Genomic DNA, 22,528 nt, shown 5'->3' with positions numbered 1-22,528 from the left:
ACCCCCACCCCGTGCCTCTGATTTTCATCAAGATCCACTCGGGCATCCGAATTTCCCGGACGCCTTGTCCCCTCTCAACGATCTCAAATAACCTCGCGTACACGTCTCTATCCGTTATTCACCCGGCATTACAATGGCCTCTCCGTCTCTCTCCTAAGACGGTCAATTCCTGCAAGAGGCTCTTTCATCTGCCGTATCTCAAGCGCCTGGCACAGCACCTGACGCGCTCAAAATCCAAGCACATGTATCATCCCCGCTATCGACCCCCAAGAAAACCGGGCCCAGCCACTCAGGAAGCAACGGTCTAAAGGTGTGGCAGGCTGGGGCACGTAGGGACCTGCGGCGAGGGCGAAGTCCACCGGAACAGTCAAGCGCCGCTCAAACCCGGGCGGAGTGACAGTTGCACGAAGGCAGCGCCTGGCGAACCCCCCACTGCAGGGCGGGAGGTGGCGACAGGATTCTCTCCCGATGTCATTTCGAAGGTCCGTCCTCAGGGACGGAGCCTCCGCCCCGGGGAGGGTTGGGGCTGCGTGCAGCTCGCCCTGCCTCCCGCCCAGGCCCAGCTCCCCGGCCCGCGCCCCGCGCCGCGTCGCGTCCCGAGTCCCGGAGCCTCACTTCTCCACATCCGCTGACTTCATGATGTGGGTTTTGGCCGCCGTCAGCTTCCAGGGCCCGAAGGAGAAGTCCTGGTGGCTGCTCTGGAAGCCGTGGATCATCATGGCCGAGGCGGCGCCGGCGCGGGCCTCGCGGAACAGGCTGGAGCAGCGGCGGCAGCGGCGGCGGCCGACACCGGTTCCTCCGCCTCCGTCCAGCCCAGCCCCCTCGGCTTCCGAGCCGTCCATGCCCAGCCCCTTCCCGCCCCGCCCCCTGCCGGCCGACCCGGACGCAGGCCCTCCTTTCCGCCTACCCCGCCCTTTCGATTTTTGCTTCCGGGACCAGGCGCCAATGTTGCGTGACCCACGTCTGACGTCACGATGCACCGGAAAACAGCATAGGGGAGAAAACGCTGAGGGGCGGGGCTTCGGCGGCAGTGGGTGTGGTCAGGGACGCACCGCCCCCGCCCCCGGACTCGTTGGATCGTCATCCGATACTTGCTGGTACCGATGGGAGTCCTTAACGGAATGCCGGAGGTGGAGAAAGCGAGTTCTACAAGGCCTTTCCGGACCTCGCAAGGCAGTGTGATTACCTTGCATTTTGGCGAATCGTTGTGCAAAGGAGAGGCCCCTATATTCTTCTGTTGAGGCCACAGAACAGAAATCCTTGTAATTTAGGAGGTCCTGCACCAAGCGTTACATGATTTAGAAGTGGACACGTAACTACTTTTAACTAAGACAGACTCCTGTCAAAAATTTCATCCTTCGGACAGGTCAAGGCTCTCCTGGTCCAGGCCCCTGATATGGTGGAAGCAATACCGGAGAGACCGGTGCTAAATCCACTTCTGCAGTGCTGTTTTGTGCATCCTTGGGCAAATCACTTAACTAACGATTTGGGGTTCAGTTGCCGCAAAACAGCATGGCTTGGTGTTAGGACATTTCCCAAATCTGTCTTTCCGGTCTCATTTCCAGAAACTCCCTCTTAGCCCTACCCATCTGCACTCAGCCTTACTTCTAAGCCCTTATTCTTGCTGTTCTCTTAAACCTGTTAAGCGAATTCAGACCTATCCCGTTTCAGACTCAACCTGGCACCTTTTAAAAATATAGATTCTCCAGCCCCTGGGCCTCACCCTAGCCAAGGAATGATTTGCCTTGATCAGATACATCTTCAAAAGGCTTTTCCTAAACCCTGGAGCTGGATGTACTTACTTCTTTCTCTGGGCCAACATGTTGATTTAAATCAACTTCAGTGTCCACTCATCCAAATGATTGTCAAAATGTAAGCACCTGCTATTTGCCAACCATTTGTTTTATTACAAAAATAGCACTCTCACCCTGTCTTACAACAGAGCTTGACAATGGAATTCCTAGACATGATTTCAGCGATACAAGGCAGGACTGCCTTCCCCTTGAAATGTGTGTTATCTATCTATCTATCTATCCATTTATCTATCCAATTTCATCTAAAATTTCAAATACTCCTAGATAGGGCAACGGGCCACTGATTTGCTTAATCGGTCATTTACATCTTAGTCTAAATGATTTTATTATAGCATTTTCTGTAAGCTGGCCTTGACAGAGAAGTACCAGGCCACGCTATCCAGACCTGAGTCAGTGCTTTCCCACCTACCCTTCCAAAACATTTGTCCTCCCAGATTTTCCTAGGCAAGATATGATGAAGACTGCCTATTAGAAGGAGTTTTTAATTTAAATTTAAAATCTAACATTTTAACCCGTTGTCTCTATGGCCTCCAATTCAGCAACTTATTAGAGTTTTTAAGACTAAAATTCTTGAGAGTACAAAGAAACAAATCTTTAAAGGTACAATTTAAAGCACTCACACATTAGAGGAGTGCCTGGATTGCTTAACTGGTTAAGCATTCGACTCTTGGTTTCAGCGCAGGTCATAATCTCACGGTTCATGAGTTCAAGCCCCCAGTTGGGCTCTGTGCTGACAGTGCAGAGCCTGCTTGGGATTCTCTCTCTCCTGCTCTCTCTGCCCCTGTCCTGCTCATGCTTTCTCTCTCTGTCTCTCAAAATAAATAAATAAACTTAAAGAAAGATAAAGCACTCACACATTAGAGAGATATTTAGGCATTAACTGGGTACTGTCCGTCCCCATTCAAGTATTATCATGCAAAAACTATCTGCTTTATAAAACTGGTTCTAGGGAAGGCATAATACCTGGGACGTGATTCTTCAGCTAGATTGGACAAAGGATGTTTGAACCGCAAAATCAAGCCATCTACCACTCAAGTTTGTCAAGATTCAGTTCTGAGAACAACCAACGGGTTATTATAGAAATTTGCTCATTACACAGGCTTTTTGGGGCACTGAACTGTGGTGACAGAATCTGTGTTAGGCCTAAGGACACAGCAGGAAATAAGACAGGCAAGATCCCTTTCGTCTTAGAGCTTTCATGATAATGGAGAAGACAGGTAATAAGTAAGTAAACAAATACGATTTATAATTTCATAAATGGATAAGTTCTGTGCAGAAAATTAAGCAACTTAGGTAGAAACAGTTAAGTTGTGTGTGTGTGTGTGTGTGTGTGTGTGTGTGTGTGTGTGTTTGGGGACAGAGAGCAGACTGTACAGATGGAGTGATCAGACGAGCCCATTACTGGGAGTGTCTAGGAGATGAGTCGAAAAATGTGGGCATGGGCCAAATTGAGAAGGAACTTGAATGTCATGCTGAAGAACCTGGGACTTTTTCCAATGGGTGATTAGGGGCCACTGCCTCCGTGAGATAGTGTGATGGCCTAAACTTGTGTCTTCAAAGTGAGATCCATGCACACATATCCTCATACTGCAAAATGCATTGGAGGGGAGGAAGAAAATATTAACACTTCTATTTATATTTATCTCCCGCCTTTTTTAGTTCTGTTTTTGTGCATGTTTCATAATGTATATAATATATCACATATTCATGTGTATTTTATTTGCAAACAAATATTGGGATGTGTGCTCGATTTTTTACAGATATTAATGTCAAGTGATCAAATGACCTTGTGGACCATCGACCTACTTGAAGGCAGTAGTCGAGGGGTTAGAGAGGCGAGGACAGATATGGGAGAGGGCTAGGTGACTGATTGGATGTTAGAGAAGCATCCGGTCTGTGGCCTGGATATCACAACACCGTAATCAGGATGCCTGTCAACTAACCTGTGTATTCTGCGATGACAAAGAAAGACAGGGACCCCCAAGAGAAAAGGCACGATCATATAAAAAGAGAGGAAAAGGAATTTTCTGAGGAAGAGCCTGTGGAAACGAAGTCCGACTTGCTTTGTTCCCCCATATGTGAAATTCCAGATGATGCACATGGGCACGGAATGCTAAGATCTGTGTGAGGCGGGGGCGTTTCTAGAAGAAAGATCGTGGTCATTAAACAGTAGATATTGTTCAAGTATGTATATGGCATCAGTTATAATTTGATTTAACTGTCTCTTCTATTTCAGAGTGATTCCCTTCTGCTCTGCAAGAGAGCATGCAGAAAGGTGAACCTTAAAACTGCAAACAATTTGGCCACGTTGCCCATCTACAAGGCTGCCCAGCTTCTCCCTCGTTCTAGGGGTTCAGGGTCTGTGAACTGACTCCGATCTGGGACTTAGGGAGCAGCTGTGGCTTCCGTGGCGATCCCAGTTTGTTTGTTTCACTATACTCGGGGTTGTGTTGGTAGTACACGGTCAAGGGGAACCTTAAGGTATCGCTCATCTATTTCTGGCCTCGGGACCCACTGTCAGTTACCCCCGCATTCCCAAGATCTCTGTGGGTCAGCCCGTTCTGATGATCACTCTGTCTTTGCTGCCTATTATAGTCACCGTTGCCTCTGGCCGGTTAAGTACCGCTATTTGGTTTTTGCCATCTTGGACATCGCTACGTCCTCACGGAAATCATGGAGTCCACTCTTAATGGCACATCTCCTATCTCCATCCCTGCCTTGCAGAAGCCAGCCAACGAAACACCCCTCAAGGATGGCGGTGCCCCTTCCGTCAGTGTATTTCTGGGTAAAGGGTATGGACTCTAGTCCTCTCGGGACATAATTAGGAGGCGGATGAGCAGGTGACGTGAGCGAAATCCATGCCAACGTGCTTGTCCCCTACGTCTTTGCGTTACTTCTCCGTTAAACGAAAGAAACTCGGGATCTCTAGTTCCGGCATCACGGGTCATGGTTGAGATCAAGTTGCAGTGAGCCTACCGAACGAACGAGTCCCAGCTGCTCACACCAGCACATCGAATCCACAGACCGGCGCATTCGGCTCTCTGTAAAATTACATTCCTCCTTCGCTGGACCAGCATCCTCAGCATGGAAATACAGATTTCCTGGAATCTGGCTGCTGGTTTCCTGGAATCTTGCCAACGTAAGTTACCAAGTTATTGCGATTCGTTTGCTGTTTACAAGTTCGAGATGTGACTTTGCATCTTGCCCTCTGGATGCCCTGACAGTGAATATAGCTAAGGATCCAGAAGCCACGAGAAGGGGTAGGTGTTGGGCGCAGAGAGAACTGGCACCCTCTTGCCAGGTGTCTGCCTCAAAGGAGGTCATCCTAGAGCCTTGAAGCAAACCAGGACCATCTTAAAGACAGGAAGGGGGCTAGCGATTGAGGGAACAGGGTATTTAAAGTTTTCTCAAATCTCACTGCCTCAGCGCTAAACGTCCCACTCTGGCGTCGAATATATGTTCTAAAGTCCCCAAAGAGGCCTGTGAGCTACGGGCACCTGGGTGGCTCGGTCATTTACGCATCTGACTTTAGCTCAGGTCACGATCTCATGGGGTGTGAGTTTGAGCCCCATGTTGGGCTGTCTGCTGGAGCCTACTTCAGATCCTCTGTCTCTCTCTCTCTCTCTCTGCACCACTCTCTCTCTCTCTCAACAATAAATAAACATTTAAAAAAAAAGAGGCTTGCAGGTCGTCTACCTGCAAGGCCATCACTGTGGCTCATTTTGTGCTATTGTAGCTTCATAGCTCTAACAGGCCAGAGATACTTATAACAGGTGACCATAGACACTCCCTGAATTTCTTGCTTACAGTGCACGAGGCCAAGGATTTAAGCTGTATATTCTATTCCCGTTTAATGTTCCCCCTGAAATTTCCAACATGCGTACTTCCCAAAGCCTATTAGTTTATACGACTACCCTCCTCTCAGACAACATAAGGATCTTGGCATGCTTTCATCCTGACCGCTCATCTCACTTTATGTATATTATTTTCCTCCTGTGCTTTAAAAAAAAAAAAAAAAAATCCATTCTCTGGCTCCCTGTTTTCACTAGCTGCCTAAACTGATTTTTTTTTTTTTCAAAAACCCTCAAAAGGAATTGTACTTGTATCAAAACCAAACAGAGGAGGTGGCGGTCGGGACCCTTTGGTCCCTTCCGACGTGGGCAAGGAGAAGAAAAGTTCTTATGAAAGGTGGAGATGGGGCGCCTGGGTGGCTCGGTCGGTTGGGCCTCCGACTCCGACTCAGGTCATGATCTTGTGGTCTGTGAGCTCGAGCCCCGCGTCGGGCTCTGTGCTGACAGCTCGGAGCCTGGAGCCTGCTTCCGATTCTGTGTCTCCCTCTCTCTCTGCCTTCCACCATTCACACTCTCTCTCTCTCAAAAATAAACATTAAAAAAAGAAAGGTGGAGAGGAGCAGCAGACATGTGAGATGTTTTGTAAGCCCCCGCAGCACAGAGAGCAGCTCACAGTGGGCTAGCCTGGGGCCTGGAAGTGTCTCCTGACTTAAATGCCTGTAGAGAATATTAAACACAAAGCACATTCCCTAAGGGAGCATCTTAGTCACGTTACTCTTGGTTGACAGTAACAGAAACCCTCTTCAAACTAGCTTTAGCAAAGTAGTCTATTCTACGTGTTTAAGAAGCTTCCTGGTAGACATCTTGATAGCCGTTTCTTGGTTCACGTTTTAAATTTCCAGAAGGGAGAATCTGACTGGCTCAGCTCGAGTCCCGTGTTCAGCATAGCCCAGTCAGCATGACTAAATGGGGCCACATTAGTACAAGCCTCTCGACTTTGGAGACAATGGTTCTCAGAGATAGATATACACCCCTCACCCCCAGTGTTTGTAACAGTGGGCTTTGGGCTGATTAGGGGAGAAACAGAAGGGTTTTTAAGTATGTGTTATAGTTAGTAAAGGCAAGCCCCACTGGGGACGGAAAATATTGGCAGAATGGGATATGAAAAAAGAAGTTGCAAGAGAAGTTATGAAATTTTACCTCTACGTACTTTACAGTTTTCTGTGACCCAAAACAGACCCGATGTCTCATCAACACTTTGGCAAGGTTTGGGGACCCTCAAAAGGATGGAATAAAGGTGTGCACCAGGTTATTCCGAAAGTCAACATTAAAACTATGTAGGCTCACCAAATTTGCAAAACGGGGGGGGGGGGGGGGTATCTACTTATAGGTCAGTCTTCTAGTCTTCAATAGTTACTGCTATAACCCGATATACACCCATTTGGATTAGGAGAAACCCAATCGATGAGAATGAACACTCCTCCTTAGGCCTCTGAGGCATTTCTTTGAATTTACCCAGGGCCGATGTGACTTTTCACCTGCCTGGAGAGCTGCTGAGCGCCAGGAAGCAGCTGGCCATCCAGAGAGCTGGGGGTCCCTAGCTGTGTTGAGACCCTCTCAGAGCACTCGAATGGCTGATAGTGGTGACCATGTTGGGAATCAGTAGCACTGTTTGTGTTAATTTTTTGGTCTTTGATGTTCACGTTGGGCATTGCGGTTTTTTTTTATTTTTTTATTTTTTTAACGTTTATTTATTTTTGAGACAGAGAGAGACAGAGCATGAACGGGGGAGGGTCAGAGAGAGGGAGACACAGAATCCGAAACAGGCTCCAGGCTCTGAGCTGTCAGCACAGAGCCTGACACGGGGCTCGAACTCACAGACTGCGAGATCGTGACCTGAGCCGAAGTCAGCTGCTTAACCGACTGAGCCACCCAGGCACCCCGGGCATCGCAGTTTTAATTACACAAACGTTGTAGCGCTTTGTTGGGTCATGCATATGATAGAGGGACCCGTTGTGACTGTTAGCTTCAGGCGCATGGCATGCCACAGTGGCAGAAAAGCTGACAGACCATAAATGACGCTATTTTAGGATCTGTTATAAAGGGAAACAGGGGTACTATCTCTTTGTGACAATAATGTGAACTTTTGGAGTCACTGGTCCATTTCATAGAGAATTGGTGGTGTTTTAGTACATAGGTGGGCATTTGGGGACTCGGGAAAATATATACACACAGAAGACCTTGATTCGAACGTTATCTGGAAAGGTTGTGAGGAAAATTACCGGATGATTCTTCAATAAGACAGATTACAGATTTCGAAAGTGTTTTTATAGCACTAGACTCTGGTACAGGTAGATGCGTGTGTGTGCCTTAATTCGGGTAACAAATACAAAGTTATAAAACTCCAGAGAGTTTTATATGCACAGATTTTTATGCACAGTTTTATATGCACAGTTTTTTATGCACAAATTTACTCGGGGAACTACACCGTATGCTAATGTCCGAAGGCAGGAATGAGCAAGTGAACCAGGGATTCTAAGGCCGCCAGCCGAGAAACACGGATTAAAAACAAAACGAATAGGGGCGCCTGGCTGGCTAAGTCAGAGAAGCATGCGACCCTTGATCTCGGGGTTGTGAGATCGAGCCCCATGCGGGGTGTAGAGATGGCTTAAAATAAGTAAATAAGTAAGTAAATAAACTAAAATAAAAAACACAACAACAAAATGAGTACCCGTGCTCTTTTTGCTCTCAGGAATCCATGCTCTTTTTGTCCAGGGATGCTGTATGGCCAAAATATTTTTCTTTCTTTTTCCCTGCTTCTTTTGTAGCCAAAACAAGGATAAAAGAAACTGAGGCAAGCTACAGGCCGGGAACTTGAATGGCTAAAACAGGCTTTCTTTCTGAAAGCACAAGCCTCAACGTAAAATTCAGACCCTGGAGGCAGGGATGAGCTGGTCGAGGCGGGGTGGGGGACAACAGGGCTGAGATCTGGGGGGATCCTCAGTTGGAATCAGGCCTCTTCCTTGGTGGACACAAGCGGACATCTAGCACAGAGCCTCGCAAAGGCCCTTGCTCGGTAAGCGGTCCATCGGCATAAATAAATGCAGCCGCAGCAGTGGAGAAAGGCCCAGGGCACGCGGGTCGCTCAGAGCGTCGCTCGTTCTCAAGTGTGGTCCTGAGGCCACGTGCACCCCGGAACCACTTAATCCGCCATCTCTAAGAGTGGGATCTGATTCCAGGGGGGTACTTCGTTTTTAGCAAGCCCTCCACACTAGTCTTAGGTACGTGAAACTCAGAATCTTCAGAACACAGCAACCCCGGAGGCAGCTTTCACCCAGAAAGAGAGAGCACTGGGCTGTTGGGAGAAAATGTGATGTCCCTACAAATTGCTGGTCACGGTGTTTTTCTTCTGCCGGGAGGGGTGTGTCGGCGTGTATGCACCCCTGTGCGCTTGGAAGGGGTGGAGCCTGATGCTAAAAATAGTGATGACCGTAATTATCATGTTTTGGACACCTATTCTGTGTCAGACACTGGGATAAGTTACTTACAAAATGAGTTCATTTAATTCTTTTTTTTTTTTTTTTTTTTTTTTGAGTGTATGTATTTTGGAAGAGGGAGGGGCAGAGAGAGAGAGGGAGAGAGAGAGATCCAGAGCAGGCTCCGCACTGTCAGCACAGAGCCTGACACGGGGCTCGAACCCGCGAGCGGTGAGATCGTGACCCGAGCCAAAATCAAGAGTCGGATGTTGGACGGAGGGAGCCACCCGCGCATCCCCGTTTCATTCTTCACATGAATAGGGGCGCCTGGGTGGCTCCTTCGGTTAAACACCGACTTCGGCTCAGGTCATGATCTCGCGGTTCGTGAGTTCGAGCCCCGCGTCGGTTTCAGTGCTGACGTCTCGGAGCCTGGAGCCTGCCTCGGATGCTGTGTCTCCCTCTCTCTCTGCTCCTTCCCCACTCGTGCTCTGTCTCTCAAAAATAAATAAACATTAGAAGAAAAATTTATTCTTAACATGAATAAAATTTAACTTACGCTCTTCTTTTACGTTAAAAACATAGTATGATCTCAGCTTCAGCTAAGCGTATTTGTGAGACACCTGATGTAGACCGTGACCCATGTCCCGCCAACCTATGCGTAGGGCATCCTAATTTCAGCAAAGGGGCTACAGGTAACTGAAATTGTTCCCGGGGGCCGCCGGGCCAGGATTCTGGATGGGTAGACTATCTGCTGAGCACTGAGGTCCCCTGGGTAATGGCAGGACTTAGCAGGGACAGGCAACGGAAGGCCAGTTGCCAAGTCTCTCAGACAGGCCTGGAGACAACAGAGCGGAGGACGGTGGGAGAACGATAAAGTGGGGAGATTTGGCCTCAGAGGGTAGGGGGTTCAGGGAGTGTTGGAAAAGCAATGGTTCTGAAGCACCACCGTCGAGTAAGGAGACTGAAACCCACCACCATATACGGGGTCGGGAAGAATGAGCCGCCCAGCTCACGAGGGCTGCGAGGGACGCAGAGTCCTCACGGAAAGATTTCAGTTAAGGATGCTGAAAGGAGCAGTCTATACACAGCTTAAAAACGTACGTAAGAATTTGTTTTTCATGGATATCGGTGAACGGCACCCCCATCTCCTTCCTTCCCCTCTCCTTTGCTCTCTCTCTCATTCTCTCTCTCTCTCTCTCTCCCACCCCTGGGCCTTTGCACAAACCCCTCTGGCCTGAGAATGTCCGTCCTCCCGCCCCATCTGGCTCACTCATCATAAATTCCTTCAGACGCAGGCCCCGGTGTTCTGTCTTTGAGAAAATCTTCCCTCCCCACCTATCCTGTCAGAATGAAATGTTTCTTTCATGCTGTCACCGAACCTTCTCTTCAGCATCATCAAAGCTCTTCTCTCATCACATAGCAACGGTCCGCTTTTTCCTCTGCTTCTCTCCACATAGTATAAGCCAGTGATTTTCAAACGTTAGTGTGCAACAGAGTTACTTAGAGGGTTTATTACCACTCCGTCGAGGGAACTCGAAGACTCTGCATTTCCAGTAAGTTCCAACGTGATACTGCTGCTGCTGGTCCAGGTGACGCACGTCAAGAACCTGCGTGGGAGAAGCTGTGGGTTCATCTTCCCCAATTCCCTAGCACAGTGCCTGGCACGTGATAAACCTTCCACGGATATTTGTTGAATAAATAAAACCAGAAAGCGCACATGGATTTTCAACGGTATATTAAGCAACCTTTGTGCCTGGTTGATCATAGCCTCCACCCCCTTTCCTCTACTCGTACCCTTAACATCAACCCCCGATGAGCAGGGAGTCCCTTAAAGCGTCCCCTGTTTTCCTGAGGCAGGTCGGGTCACCGTGGAACCTTGCACACCTTCTCCAGTTAAAGCTCACTTTCTCTGTGTCTCATTATCTCAGTACTCATTAGGTAACTAACAAAATTATCTGATAAACTAATCGAAACAAGCACACTAGTGATTTAGTACTAGTGATTGGCATGTTCCTCCAGCTTATTTACCAATTTATGTTTTTTTTTTAATTTTTTTTAACGTTTATTTATTTTAAGACAGAGAGAGACAGAGCATGAACAGGGGAGGGGCAGAGAGAGAGGGAGACACAGAACCGGAAGCAGGCTCCAGGCTCTGAGCCATCAGCCCAGAGCCCGACGCGGGGCTCGAACCCACAGAACGTGAGATCGTGACCTGAGCTGAAGTCGGACGCTTAACCGACTGAGCCACCCAGGCGCCCCCCAATTTATGTTTTAACAGAGTGCTTCAATGCCTTTTTGCGAGGCATGTAAAAGTATTTAAAAAAAAAAAAAAAAAAGTCTGGGCCTGTGACTGGACTTACTCACGGATTCAGACGCTTTTACCGAGAGCCAACCGCGGTGCGGGCACCTGCTAGGTCCTGAGGGTTGACAGATGAGAAAGACAAGGTATGTATGCTTAGGAATGTCCATCTACACCTAGAAGACAGACACATAGACAGTGTCCCCAATGCCAATAGACAGGGAAGCGCTACGAAAATACAGAGAGAGGGGCCGCTGACCAGACTGGAATGATTGCAGGGTTCTCATGTGACAGCAGACCCCCAAAAAGGCTATGAATCCCCCACAGAGAAGCCAAAAAGAAGGAACAGTGTGATGTCTCAGGTGGAGCACGGCCAGTTTGGGAAGAGGCTAGACCATATCGACATTCCTTCTTCCTGCTCAAAAACCATTACGTGGCTTTTTTTTTTCGTGGTCATGCTATAGATAAGCAGTAATAAAAGTTTCATCTCTTTAGGATAAATAATTTTTTTTTTTTTTTAAATTTTATTTTTATTTTTTGGGACAGAGAGAGACAGAGCATGAACGGGGGAGGGGCAGAGAGAGAGGGAGACACAGAATCGGAAACAGGCTCCAGGCTCCGAGCCATCAGCCCAGAGCCTGACGCGGGGCTCGAACTCACGGACCGCGAGATCGTGACCTGGCTGAAGTCGGACGCTTAACCGACTGCGCCACCCAGGCGCCCCAATTTTTTTTTTTTTTTGAGAAAGAGAGAGAGGGAGAGAGAGAGGGGGAGAGGGAGAGAGAACACGAGCGGGGAAGGGGCAGAGAGAGAGGGAGAGAAAGTCCCAAGCAGGCTCCGCACTCGCAATGCGGAGCTTGACGCAGGGCTCGATCCCATGACCCTGGGATCGTGATTTGAGCGGAAATCAAGAGTCGGACGCTCAACCAACTGAGACACCCAGGTGCCCCTAGGATAAATAATTTTATAACATATTTCAAAAGAAATTTCTGAAAATCCGATTATGCTAAGATCTCAAAAATGAAAAAAAAATGAAACCACATTTCTAATAAAATAATATGGGAGGCCTTTACATTTCGTGGCACTTTCCCTGAGCTAGTTCTAATGGGAGGAATGGACCCAAGAATCTTCTAAGTGTCAGGAAGAGCCAGCTTAGAACTCACCTTGCCTTGCAGAATCCACACGGTGAAGAGTACCTTTGACACACATATGGGACAACTGGGGCTGGGGCTGCATAAACACAGATAAAATGGCCCAGTGATACAACTATTCCACTCTGTTCAATTTCCTGGGAGTCTCAATAGGAGGAATCAGCAATAAAATACTTGCTTTGGGAGCACCTGGGTGGCTCAGTCGGTTAAGCGTCTGACTTCGACTCAGGTCACGATCTCGCGGTCCGTGAGTTCGAGCCCCGCGTCGGGCTCTGGGCTGACGGCTCAGAGCCTGGAGCCTGCTTCGGATTCTGTGTCTCCCTCTCTCTCTGCCCCTCCCCCGTTCATGCTCCATCTCTCTCTGTCTCAAAAATAAATAAACGTTAAAAAAAAAAATTTAAATACTTGCTTTGTATCATAACAGTGTGATTCTACCTTCCAAATGAGCCACACTGAACCAAACTATAGCTCTACCGGGCTGTCTTTAGGTCACAAACTCTCCTTCCTACTTCCTTTGGTCCATTTATTTCCCTCCGACTCTTCTTGGCTCCCGATGCAAAATAGCTTCCAATTCCTCACTGATTTACCCGTTCAGTTGAAGCTATTATCAAAACTCCTCAGTTTTGAGCTCTTCAAGGGCAGGGACCTTCGTCTTACTCATGTGTGTGTCCTCAGAGCCTGTTTGGAACCGTGAGTGACACAGCAGTCATTCAGCAAACCATTCAAGGGAGCGGACAGATGATCCAGGGCTTGGGCAACAGTGGGAAGGGCCAGGCTGGGGACTGGATGGACTCCCAGGGTCAAGGCAAGGATTGGGATGGATTCCAGAGATAGTTGGTGGGAGGAAGCCCAGGGAGACAGGGACCGCCTCGGGAGAAATCCAACAGTAGACGAGGAGAGAAACCGCCCAGACAGAAGCATCCCGTTGGTGGGACCATCTGGGTGGAAGATGCAGTCACAGATCTGAGGACCAAGACTGGGACTCCAGCTCCACAGCATTGAGAGAGGAAGTCAGAAGCCCGTCCACCGACAGGTGTTGTAACAAACAAAGAATGGGCTCAGAGCATCAGACCCATAGGGAGAAAAGAGGGCTCCATCACTCAAGAGAGAGGTTTCGTCACAGAGCAACAAGGGAAGAACTCAGTCCCTGGGCTGAGATGGCTCTTTCCTCACTGTCATGGGTATCATCTCGTCAAGTCTGTCAAGTCCGTTTGTGAGAGTCTCCGTTCCTTACAACCAAAGAGCTCAGTGGAAACAAGAACCTGCTTGCAACATCTCCCGGAGTACCGCTAGCCACGGCCCTTCATCCCCCAATTTTCACATAGAATGTACAAGGGAGGCCAGGTTCTGTGCAGGGGAGGGAGCAGAAGGAGAGAATAAGGGAATTCTGACTTTGAGGAATTCAAAAAGGAGGGGAGGAGCCTGCCAGGGGTGAGAATATAAATATTTCAACAAGCTAAGTGGGTTGGGAGAGAGGACACAGAAAACCCACGGGAGTTTTCTCCTATGGAGAGTTGACTGCATCCAAATTTATTTTTAATTTTTTTTTGATGTTTATTTATTTTTGAGAGAGAGAGAGACAGAGCATGAGCGGGGGGAGGAGCAGAGAGAGAGGGAGACACAGAATCCGAAGCAGGCCCCAGGCTCTGAGCTGTTGGCACAGGGCCCGACGCGGGGGCTCGAACTCTCCAGCCGTGAGATCGTGACCTCAGCCGAAGTCGGACGCTCTACCGACGGAGCCACCCAGGCGCCCCCATCCAAATTTATTTTTAAAAAAGAAACGTTGCCTACTCTCACTTGTACCGTGAGTTGGAAATCATACCAACTCATTAGTAAAGGAGAAATAAAAGCCAGCCCTTGCAAATGCTCGGAGGGTGTCCGGGAAATGTATTAGCTGACTTAAATTGAGGCACAAATAAAGAGGCCCGGATTGTACTGGGCTTTCTTATTACCTCAGCGAGAAAACAATGACCTTCTCCTCACACAGCGAGAACTAATTGATTACTGCATAACCGCGATTCAGTTTAACAAATATTTCCCAAGGAAGGCACGATTAACGAATCAACTCGATAACAATATCAGATTGTTTCTCCGTGTCTTTCCTATGACCGACTCCCCCACCGCCACCCAAGGAATGTCTTTCTTTTTTTTCTCCTGAGAAGTACCCCCTTGCGTGGAACCAGGGGGTTACAGTGGTTGCTGCCTAAATAAATAGCAGGGTATTTGAGGGGCGCCTGGGTGGCTCAGTCAGTTGAGCGTCCGACTTCGGCTCAGGTCATGATCTCACAGCCTGTGAGTTCGAGCCCCATATCGAGCTCTGTGCTGATGGCTCAGAGCCTGGAGCCTGCTTCCGATTCTGTGTCTCCCTCTCTCTCTGCCCCTTCCCCGCTCATGCTCTGTCTCTCTCTGTCTCAAAAATAAATAAAAACATTCAGAAAAAAAAAATTAAAAACAATAAATAAATAGCAGGGTATTTGAAACCAAGGGTGGTTACTTCAGCTTGGCTGTGAACTAGGCGTGTTGGGAAGTGACCGAATGTAGACATCTATTTCCTCCTTACACGACGAAAGAAATCTTTGAGGGCTAGAAGAGGTGGGCTTTTGGGAAAGTGAAGCAAAAAACACCATGTGATGTAGTGCAAAGACCACAGGAGTTGGGATCGTCGGCCTGTTTGTTTCCTGAATCTGCTACTGCCTTGCGATGCCATAAGGCCTTGAGATAATGTTTGGAATCTGTATTTTTGTAACCTCATTGTGGTAATAATAATAACGACGACGATCGAATGACTTCCCTTAGCTTCCTCACAAATGTGGGACCCTTCCTAAACCATTAACGGCCATGCAAATATCCGTTACTATAATGAGTCAAACGTTCAACCACGCAGGTCTGTTTTCCTGATTGTGACGCAAACGTGGAAAGAAAGATGCAGGCAACTATTACTTGACCCTAACACGGAATTCTGGAAATCCCAATGATTTTTGGCTCTTTGTTGTGAGTAATTCTGAAGCCACTCAGGTGACCGAGCAGGGGTAAAGTGGGGACTGGTGAGGAGCATCTGCCCAGAATCCTACGGGTCCATGCCACAGATCGCACCCCAATCCTGTCAGCCATCTTTCAAATATTGTGTTATTTTATGTATTCCAACATACACGAGCTTGGTTTGTGCTGGGTTGGGAAAAGAGGCTAATGATACGGGCCACGATGCCCAAGAAGCGCCACTTCGGACTAAATGACAGAGGGGGAATCTAGGTTTGAAAGAAAGGGGAAGGAGGAATCGCTTGCCTCAGGGCACACCCAGTCAAGAGAGCATCCATGTTGTATCTTCTGTATTCTAGGCACTGTTCTCTGTAGACAATACTGAAGTAAAGGACATCACCTCTGACCTTAGGAAGCAGATAGCGTATTGGGGAACGTGACACATCTCCATAGAAAAAAGACATACGCTCCCTTTTCACACCACCAGCTGGGATGGCAGCCGTCTCCTACCCCAGATCATGTCCGCCCTCCAGGGCCAGATGGTGATGCTCCACGATGGCCATGGGGCAACCAGAAAACAAAGCACACGCTGCCCAGAAGCTTCTGGAGGTTCCTCGTCCACCACGTCAAGGAGCTGGAAGTGCTCCTGTGGTGCAGGAGATCTCGCTGTTCTCGGATTGCTCACGGTGTTTCCTCCCAGAAGCCCCAAGCCAAAGCCATTGTGGAAAGGGCAGCCCAGCCGGCCCCCAGAGTCACCAGCTCAATCCCAGGATATACGGCGTGGAAAGTGAATACGACAGATGCTCATGTGCACATTTTCTTTGCGGTAAGTACAACCTTGACCACTCTGGGGGCAGGAAAAAAAAAACAAAACCATGGACACAATTTGCTTACGTGAGCTGTGGGGGGTGGGGGCAAGACCTTGTCTTCTTCCCCTCGGTGTACCTGCCGCTCGGAGGGTGTCTAAGAAATGTCAGATGAGTGAAAGGAGAATGGAGCGCGATCGAGAAATGCCTCAGGAGTCCAGAGAAAGGAATGTTGCCTCGTGGTCAAGGAAGGCATAAATGGACCGTGCTTCCGTTAGGACTTGAATGGTGAAGTAGGATTCAAACAGCAGAAGAGGAAAAATGACTCTAAGCGCTAAAGCGTCATGTCCAGAGGCCAAGAGCCCAGAACGCCCACGGGAATGAAAGAAGGGGCGATAACAGTGACCAGTTATAGACGGTGTAGACACACGCTCCCTCTCAACCTTCACCTGCCACAACTCTGGGAGCTACCCGCTATTATGCCCATTCTACAGAGGAGGAAGCTGAGGGTAAGGGTCAAACAGCCTACCTCCCCAGTATCACACAGTAATAAAGCAAATAAGAAAAAGAATACAAATACGGAAGGTACTTGCAACACTAGAGATAGCCCCTGCCTTTTCTTCAAATCAGGTTAAATTCAACTCAGAACCTCAGCCAAGTGCCGTCCTCACCCCAGTGCGATCCACCCCTGTCCTTAGGCTGATGCAAAGGTCTTAGGGTTCTGGATCATACGCAGGGGAAAATGCTTGAGGAGGCCTCTCTGGTCTTGGCCCACGTGCTCACCCCTGCGATGCCCACAAGTCTGGCCTGCAGCTTCCTGGAGTGCCGGAGCCCCGCTGCCTGTGCTCAGCCCCCTGAGAGTTCTGTCGCGTGGGGATCCTGCCCTGTCCCAGGTTGCAGGACGTATGGAGGGCGTGGGGAGGGAGGTCCGTGCCACTCATGGTTCCCCTAATTCTCCGTATCCTTCTCCGTTGGCAGAAGTCTCGATGTCTCTGTTTTTGCCTATCTCCCACTTCCCCTCCCCTCCCCTCCCCTTCCCCCACCAAACGATGCAAACATCCCCTGAAACAGGAAACCCTTTTAGGGGGCACCCGGGTGGCTCAGGTACAATTATTATCCCTACTTTATAGTCAAAGAAACCAGAGCTTAGAGAAGTCAAAGTGTCTTACTTAAGATTGCAAGGCTCCTTAAGTGATAGAATCGAAAGCCAAACTCAAGAACGTCTGGCTGGAAAGTCTAAACTCTTTTATACGCCTTTTAAGGGAAGCAATTCTTCCCAGCTGGAGTCCAGAGCAGAGGTTTATTTTTTCCTTCTCTTAAAAAGAAAACCCACACAATTACAGATTCTGCATTAAGTAGCAAATTTAGGAAGAAACTTACTCTTGGTCTCATTAAAACTCCCATCAATTGGGACGCCTGGGTGGCTCAGTCGGTTGAGCGTCCGACTTCGGCTCAGGTCACGATCTCGCGGTCCGCGAGTTCGAGCCCCGCGTCGGGCTCTGGGCTGATGGCTCAGAGCCTGGAGCCTGCTTCCGATTCTGTGTCTCCCTCTCTCTCTGCCCCTCCCCCATTCATGCGTTGTCTCCCTCTGTCTCAAAAATAAATAAACGTTAAAAAAAAAATTAAAAAAAAAAAACAACTCCCATCAATTTTCATCTGTCTTTGTCATCTTCTAGAACTTTGCATTTGCATACTTAATTATTTTTTTTTACTTTTTTTTTTAATGTTTATTTACTATTGAGAGACAGAGAGAGACAGAGCACGAGCCGGGGGTGGCAGAGAGAGGAGGAGACACAGAATCCGAAGGAGGCTCCAGGCTCTGAGCTGTCAGCACAGAGCCCGACGTGGGGCTCGAACCCACAAACTGTGAGCTCATGACCTGAGCCGAAGTTGGACACTCAACTGACCGAGCCACCCAGGTGCCCCTGGTGTTTTTATTTCTATGGAATAGATTCCCAGGAGTAGGATTTCTGAGTCAAAGGGCATACAACTATTATAACTGAATATATATTGCCAGATTGCTTTTCAACGCCTATACAAACACACACTTTACCAGCATTGTAGGAAAGTACAGGCCATAGTTCCAAATGCTAGTCTGAGACCGCCTCACAAATTGACCATTTAGTAGGCATCAGGAGGGACCCAGGAATCTCTATTTTTTTCAAAGATCTCCATGTAATTGTAATAGGTACTAAGATTTGGAAGTCACAGGTTTGTCTCTGTAGGATTTACCCCATGGGAGAAATAAGGGGCAGAGATCAGGAAAGCCATTTGATGGGGGGACTCCCTTTAACAAAGGATTTTCAATGAAAACTTTTCACATTATCACCAAATAAAATTATAAGCAACAGGGGTGCTTGGGTGGCTCAGTCATGTAAGCGTTCCACTTCAGCCCAGGTCATGGTCTCGGGGTTCCTGAGTTCGAGCCCTGTGTTGGGCTCTGTGCTGACAGCTCAGAGCCTGGAGCCTGCTTCAGATTCTGTGTCTCCCTCCCTCTCTGCCCCTCTTCCTCTCTCTCCCTCTCTCTCTCTGAAAAATAAATAAACATTAAAACATTAAAACAATAATAAAATTATAAGCAACAGAAAACTTGACAGGATGGGAGAAAGAAAATATTAATAATTCAACCTTAGATATATGTCTCATTATCTGTCCACCCCACTGGTAATACTTATCTTTTAATAAATTTTTGTTGTGAGCACAAGTATATGGTAGAACGTTGCGTCTCTGATGGAATATTTTAAATTCAATTAAGTCTATAGCTTATGTATAACACATGACCGTCATTCAAACAGTAATCAGAACAATTCTTTCAGCAATACTATTTTGCTACAAAAAATTCTAACCTTTCTATCAAAAATACCCTAATGTTTTAATTTTTCTGTAGAGAAACAAAATATGATCTTGTATTGGATAAAAGTATTAGATTTGTTTGCTAAAAGTAAATACTGAATATACCATATGTTTTATATTCCCATGTTGGCATTTCCTCATTCTTTTCCTTTTCTTCTCTTTTCTGTTATTTTCTCCTTGCCCTCCTCCCAATCTCTCCCTCCCCATCTCCCCCCTCCAACCCATTCTTCACCCTAGGTCCGCACGCCAGGACGGCTGGGGCTGCTGCAGTTCCAACATTGACCACTAGGGGCCCTCTGCTCCCCTGGCCTGTGGGCAGAGAAAAATGCCTTCTCTCTTTTCCAACTTTTTTTTAAACTTTTTTTTTTTTAATGTTTATTTATTTTTGAGACAAAGAGACAGAACTTGCGTGGGGGAGGGGCAGAGAGAGGGAGACACAGAATCCGAAGCAGGCCCCAGGCTCTGAGCTGTCAGCGCAGAGCCCGACGCTGGGCTTGAACACGGGAACAGTGAGATCGCGACCTGAGCCGAAGTCGGACGCCCAACCGACCGAACCACCCAGGCGCCCCATCGTTTCCAACTTTCTTAATGGAAATAAGTCTCCCGGGGATTTTCAAAAGGATATCCCCCAGACGAACCAAGGGAAAACAAAGAGAAATTTTAAGAAGACGCTCCAAACAGCAAATACAGCTTCCGAGTTTAAGACGACCCAAACCTAGTCTTAGCTCTTGATTGATACGGCTGATATGGCTCCAGCCTCGGTTCCGTTTCTTCCCCCCTCTGAGGGAACACAAAGCAACAGTAAGTTACATTGGCCACCACAGGAGAGTTAGCAGGAAGGAAACCGACTGCCCCTCAACACTTCGTTCTTAACCATCTCTCTCGGCATGACCTTGGGGAGGATTCTCCCAGCTCCTCTTGCTTTTCCTTGCTGGGGAGCTTTTGCTCTGCAACCGTCCTGATGTCCCACCTTCCCTCCACTTCCTGGCCCTCCGGCGCCAGCCTCCTGGGTGTTTTTCTTGAGCCCACTCAGAGGTCTCTATGGCTCTTAGCACTGGGAGCCTTACCTTCAACGTCTCCCCTTGCTAGTATCTGATCTGACTCCCTGTGGAGTCAGGACTCGCAGCAAGGCTGGGGCTGAGTCAGGATCCGAACCCAGCTCTTCCGACTTTCAAACTGCAGACTGCCATTTATACCACGGGCCATCCTTCAAAGGGCCATGCATGAGGCGATCTACGTATTATATGCATAATGCATATAGTAACAGCGGCAATAGAATAGAAAGGTATGCATATAAACATGTTTGCGATCCGAAAAGATCTTGAGTTTTAAGCCTGAACAAATCAAGTGTAAGAACACAAATGTTATCTTTGCCTTCTCAGCTGGTTCAGAACGTCGCTGAAAAAATACTGATTTTCTCTGCCCGGCGAGTGTACAGGTTTTCAAGAGCTCCCATTTTTAACCTGACGGGTTCCTTCCCACGTACTCTGGATTTGGAGATTTCATTGCTGGCCAGAGCCAATCGCTAAGAGGCACCTCGAAATTAGCACGACAGCAAACTGACAAGTCAACAGCGCAAAGAAAGCCTCTTCAGGGTAAAATCATAAGGTGGGTAGAACGCGGTGGTAGTGTTCCGGGCTTTTCTCTTCCACTAAGTCAGTAATTGTTGCTTGAAGGTTAACATGGCAATTTTTTTTTTTTTTTTTTTTACTCATTTTTCCTGCGGAACATCCACCTGCTTCGTAAGATTCATGCAAGAATACTTCCTAAATGGTTCTGTAGACTTCCATTGCATCCCATTTTTTGGCATATTAAGATTAAATGGATCAGTTGCTCATCAACCATTCACCTAATGATTTCACTATCCATTGATGACTGGTGCCTACCACCCTGATTCCCTTAACAGTGGCAAAGGAGCGATTTTAAAATTCTATTCTTTCTTCTGCATTTATTGGCTGGAATTTTTCCATCAAAAAGAACTTTTCCTTCACTTCCCTTTTGGTTACACGGGCATGCAATTCTTATAGAAAAGATGGAATGAATATTTGATTCCTTCTGTTTATTAATTTTTTAGAGAAATTAGTTGGTTACTTAGCAATCACCAGTGGTGACCACTAGATTTAACTACAAAAGCAGAGTTTTATTTATTGGGTATTTTCCATCCACTGCAGTTATTCTTTTTTGATGCTCAGATTGTCCCTTCACTTCGGCTCTTGCGTCTTTTTAAATTTTTTTTAACGTTTATTTTTGAGAGAGAGAGTGAGCACGAGCAGGGGAGGGGCAGAGAGAGAGGGAGACAGAAGTTGCAGGGTCTGAACCCACGAGCCATGAGATCATGACCTGAGCCAAAGTCGGATGCTTAACCGACTGAGCCACCCAGGTGCCCTGACTCTTGTGTCGTTTTGAAATTACTTCATTCATCTTTGAAATCTCTCTTCGTTTTTGGTACAAGATGTTCTAGATCCATTTTACACATGTTCTGGTCCAGGGCAATAATCAGCCATTTCTGGAAGGAGACTTAGTTCTTTTCTTTGAGAAATGGTATTTTGAGACCAGGTCTGGTTGCTAAGGGTGCTCATTGCTTCTGGGATGTCATTTTTTCCTGCTTTAGTGGCTGGAGTTAGGAAACACAGGCTTTTTAAGAGGAAACAAATCATGAGACCATATTGACATTTCCAATGCAAATTACTTTTTTGCAGGTTTTTGTTTAACCTCCTCAATTTTACCCTTCATCTCCTTTTTTCATCACTCAAAATCTCAGGTCCCACACCGTAAACACGGTTGTTTGTTTGCTTTCTCTTACACAGTATCTATCGTTGTTTCAAACAACAGTAACGAACTGTCACTGACGTAAGGTGACTGAATGAGATTAGGATTTTTCAGAGGTTCTTTTTGTCTTTAGAACATACCCCACTGGAGAAGTACAGTTAAAATGCTATATTCCAGGGGCACCTGGGTGGCTCAGTCGTTTAAGTGTCCCACTTCTGCTCAGGTCATGATCTCACGGTTCGTGGGTTCGAGCCCCACGTAGGGCTCTGTGCTGACAGCTCAGAGCCTGGAGCCAGCTTCGTATTCTGTGTCTCCCTCTCTGTCTGCCTCTTCCCCGCTCACTCTCTCTCTCTCTTAAAAATAAATAAACATTAAAAAAAATTTAAATGCAATATTCCAAACTCACTTGAAATTTTTTCTCTGTGTTGCTGTGACCGAATTCAAAGAAGGCTTCACAAAGATGACTGGCCCTAATCCCCAAACCTGAAAATGAGAGGTCACTCTTGTGATTATGTGATGTTATATGGCAGAGTTGGCTTTATTTTTTTAAGTTTTATTTATTTATTTTGAGGGAGGGAGGGAGAGAGAGAGTG

The 22,528-nt window shown here is 47.5% G+C and overlaps 1 protein-coding gene across 1 annotated transcript in view; it reads right to left on the bottom strand.

The window, feature by feature from the left end:
• Window positions 1–859, bottom strand: part of TIPRL (TOR signaling pathway regulator) — a 32,467-nt gene extending 31,608 nt beyond the window's left edge. Inside the window, exon 1 of the mRNA XM_060643437.3 lies at window positions 616–859. Coding sequence (XP_060499420.1) covers window positions 616–842 — 227 coding nt within the window. The 5' untranslated portion in view covers window positions 843–859. The remainder of the gene's footprint in view (window positions 1–615) is intronic.
• Window positions 860–22,528: the final 21,669 nt, after the last annotated feature.

This window comes from Panthera onca, chromosome F1, assembly GCF_046562875.1.
Source record: "Panthera onca isolate mPanOnc1 chromosome F1, mPanOnc1 haplotype 2, whole genome shotgun sequence".
Taxonomy (NCBI): Eukaryota; Metazoa; Chordata; class Mammalia; order Carnivora; family Felidae; genus Panthera; species Panthera onca.
This window is presented reverse-complemented; position numbering and strand designations above follow the sequence as displayed.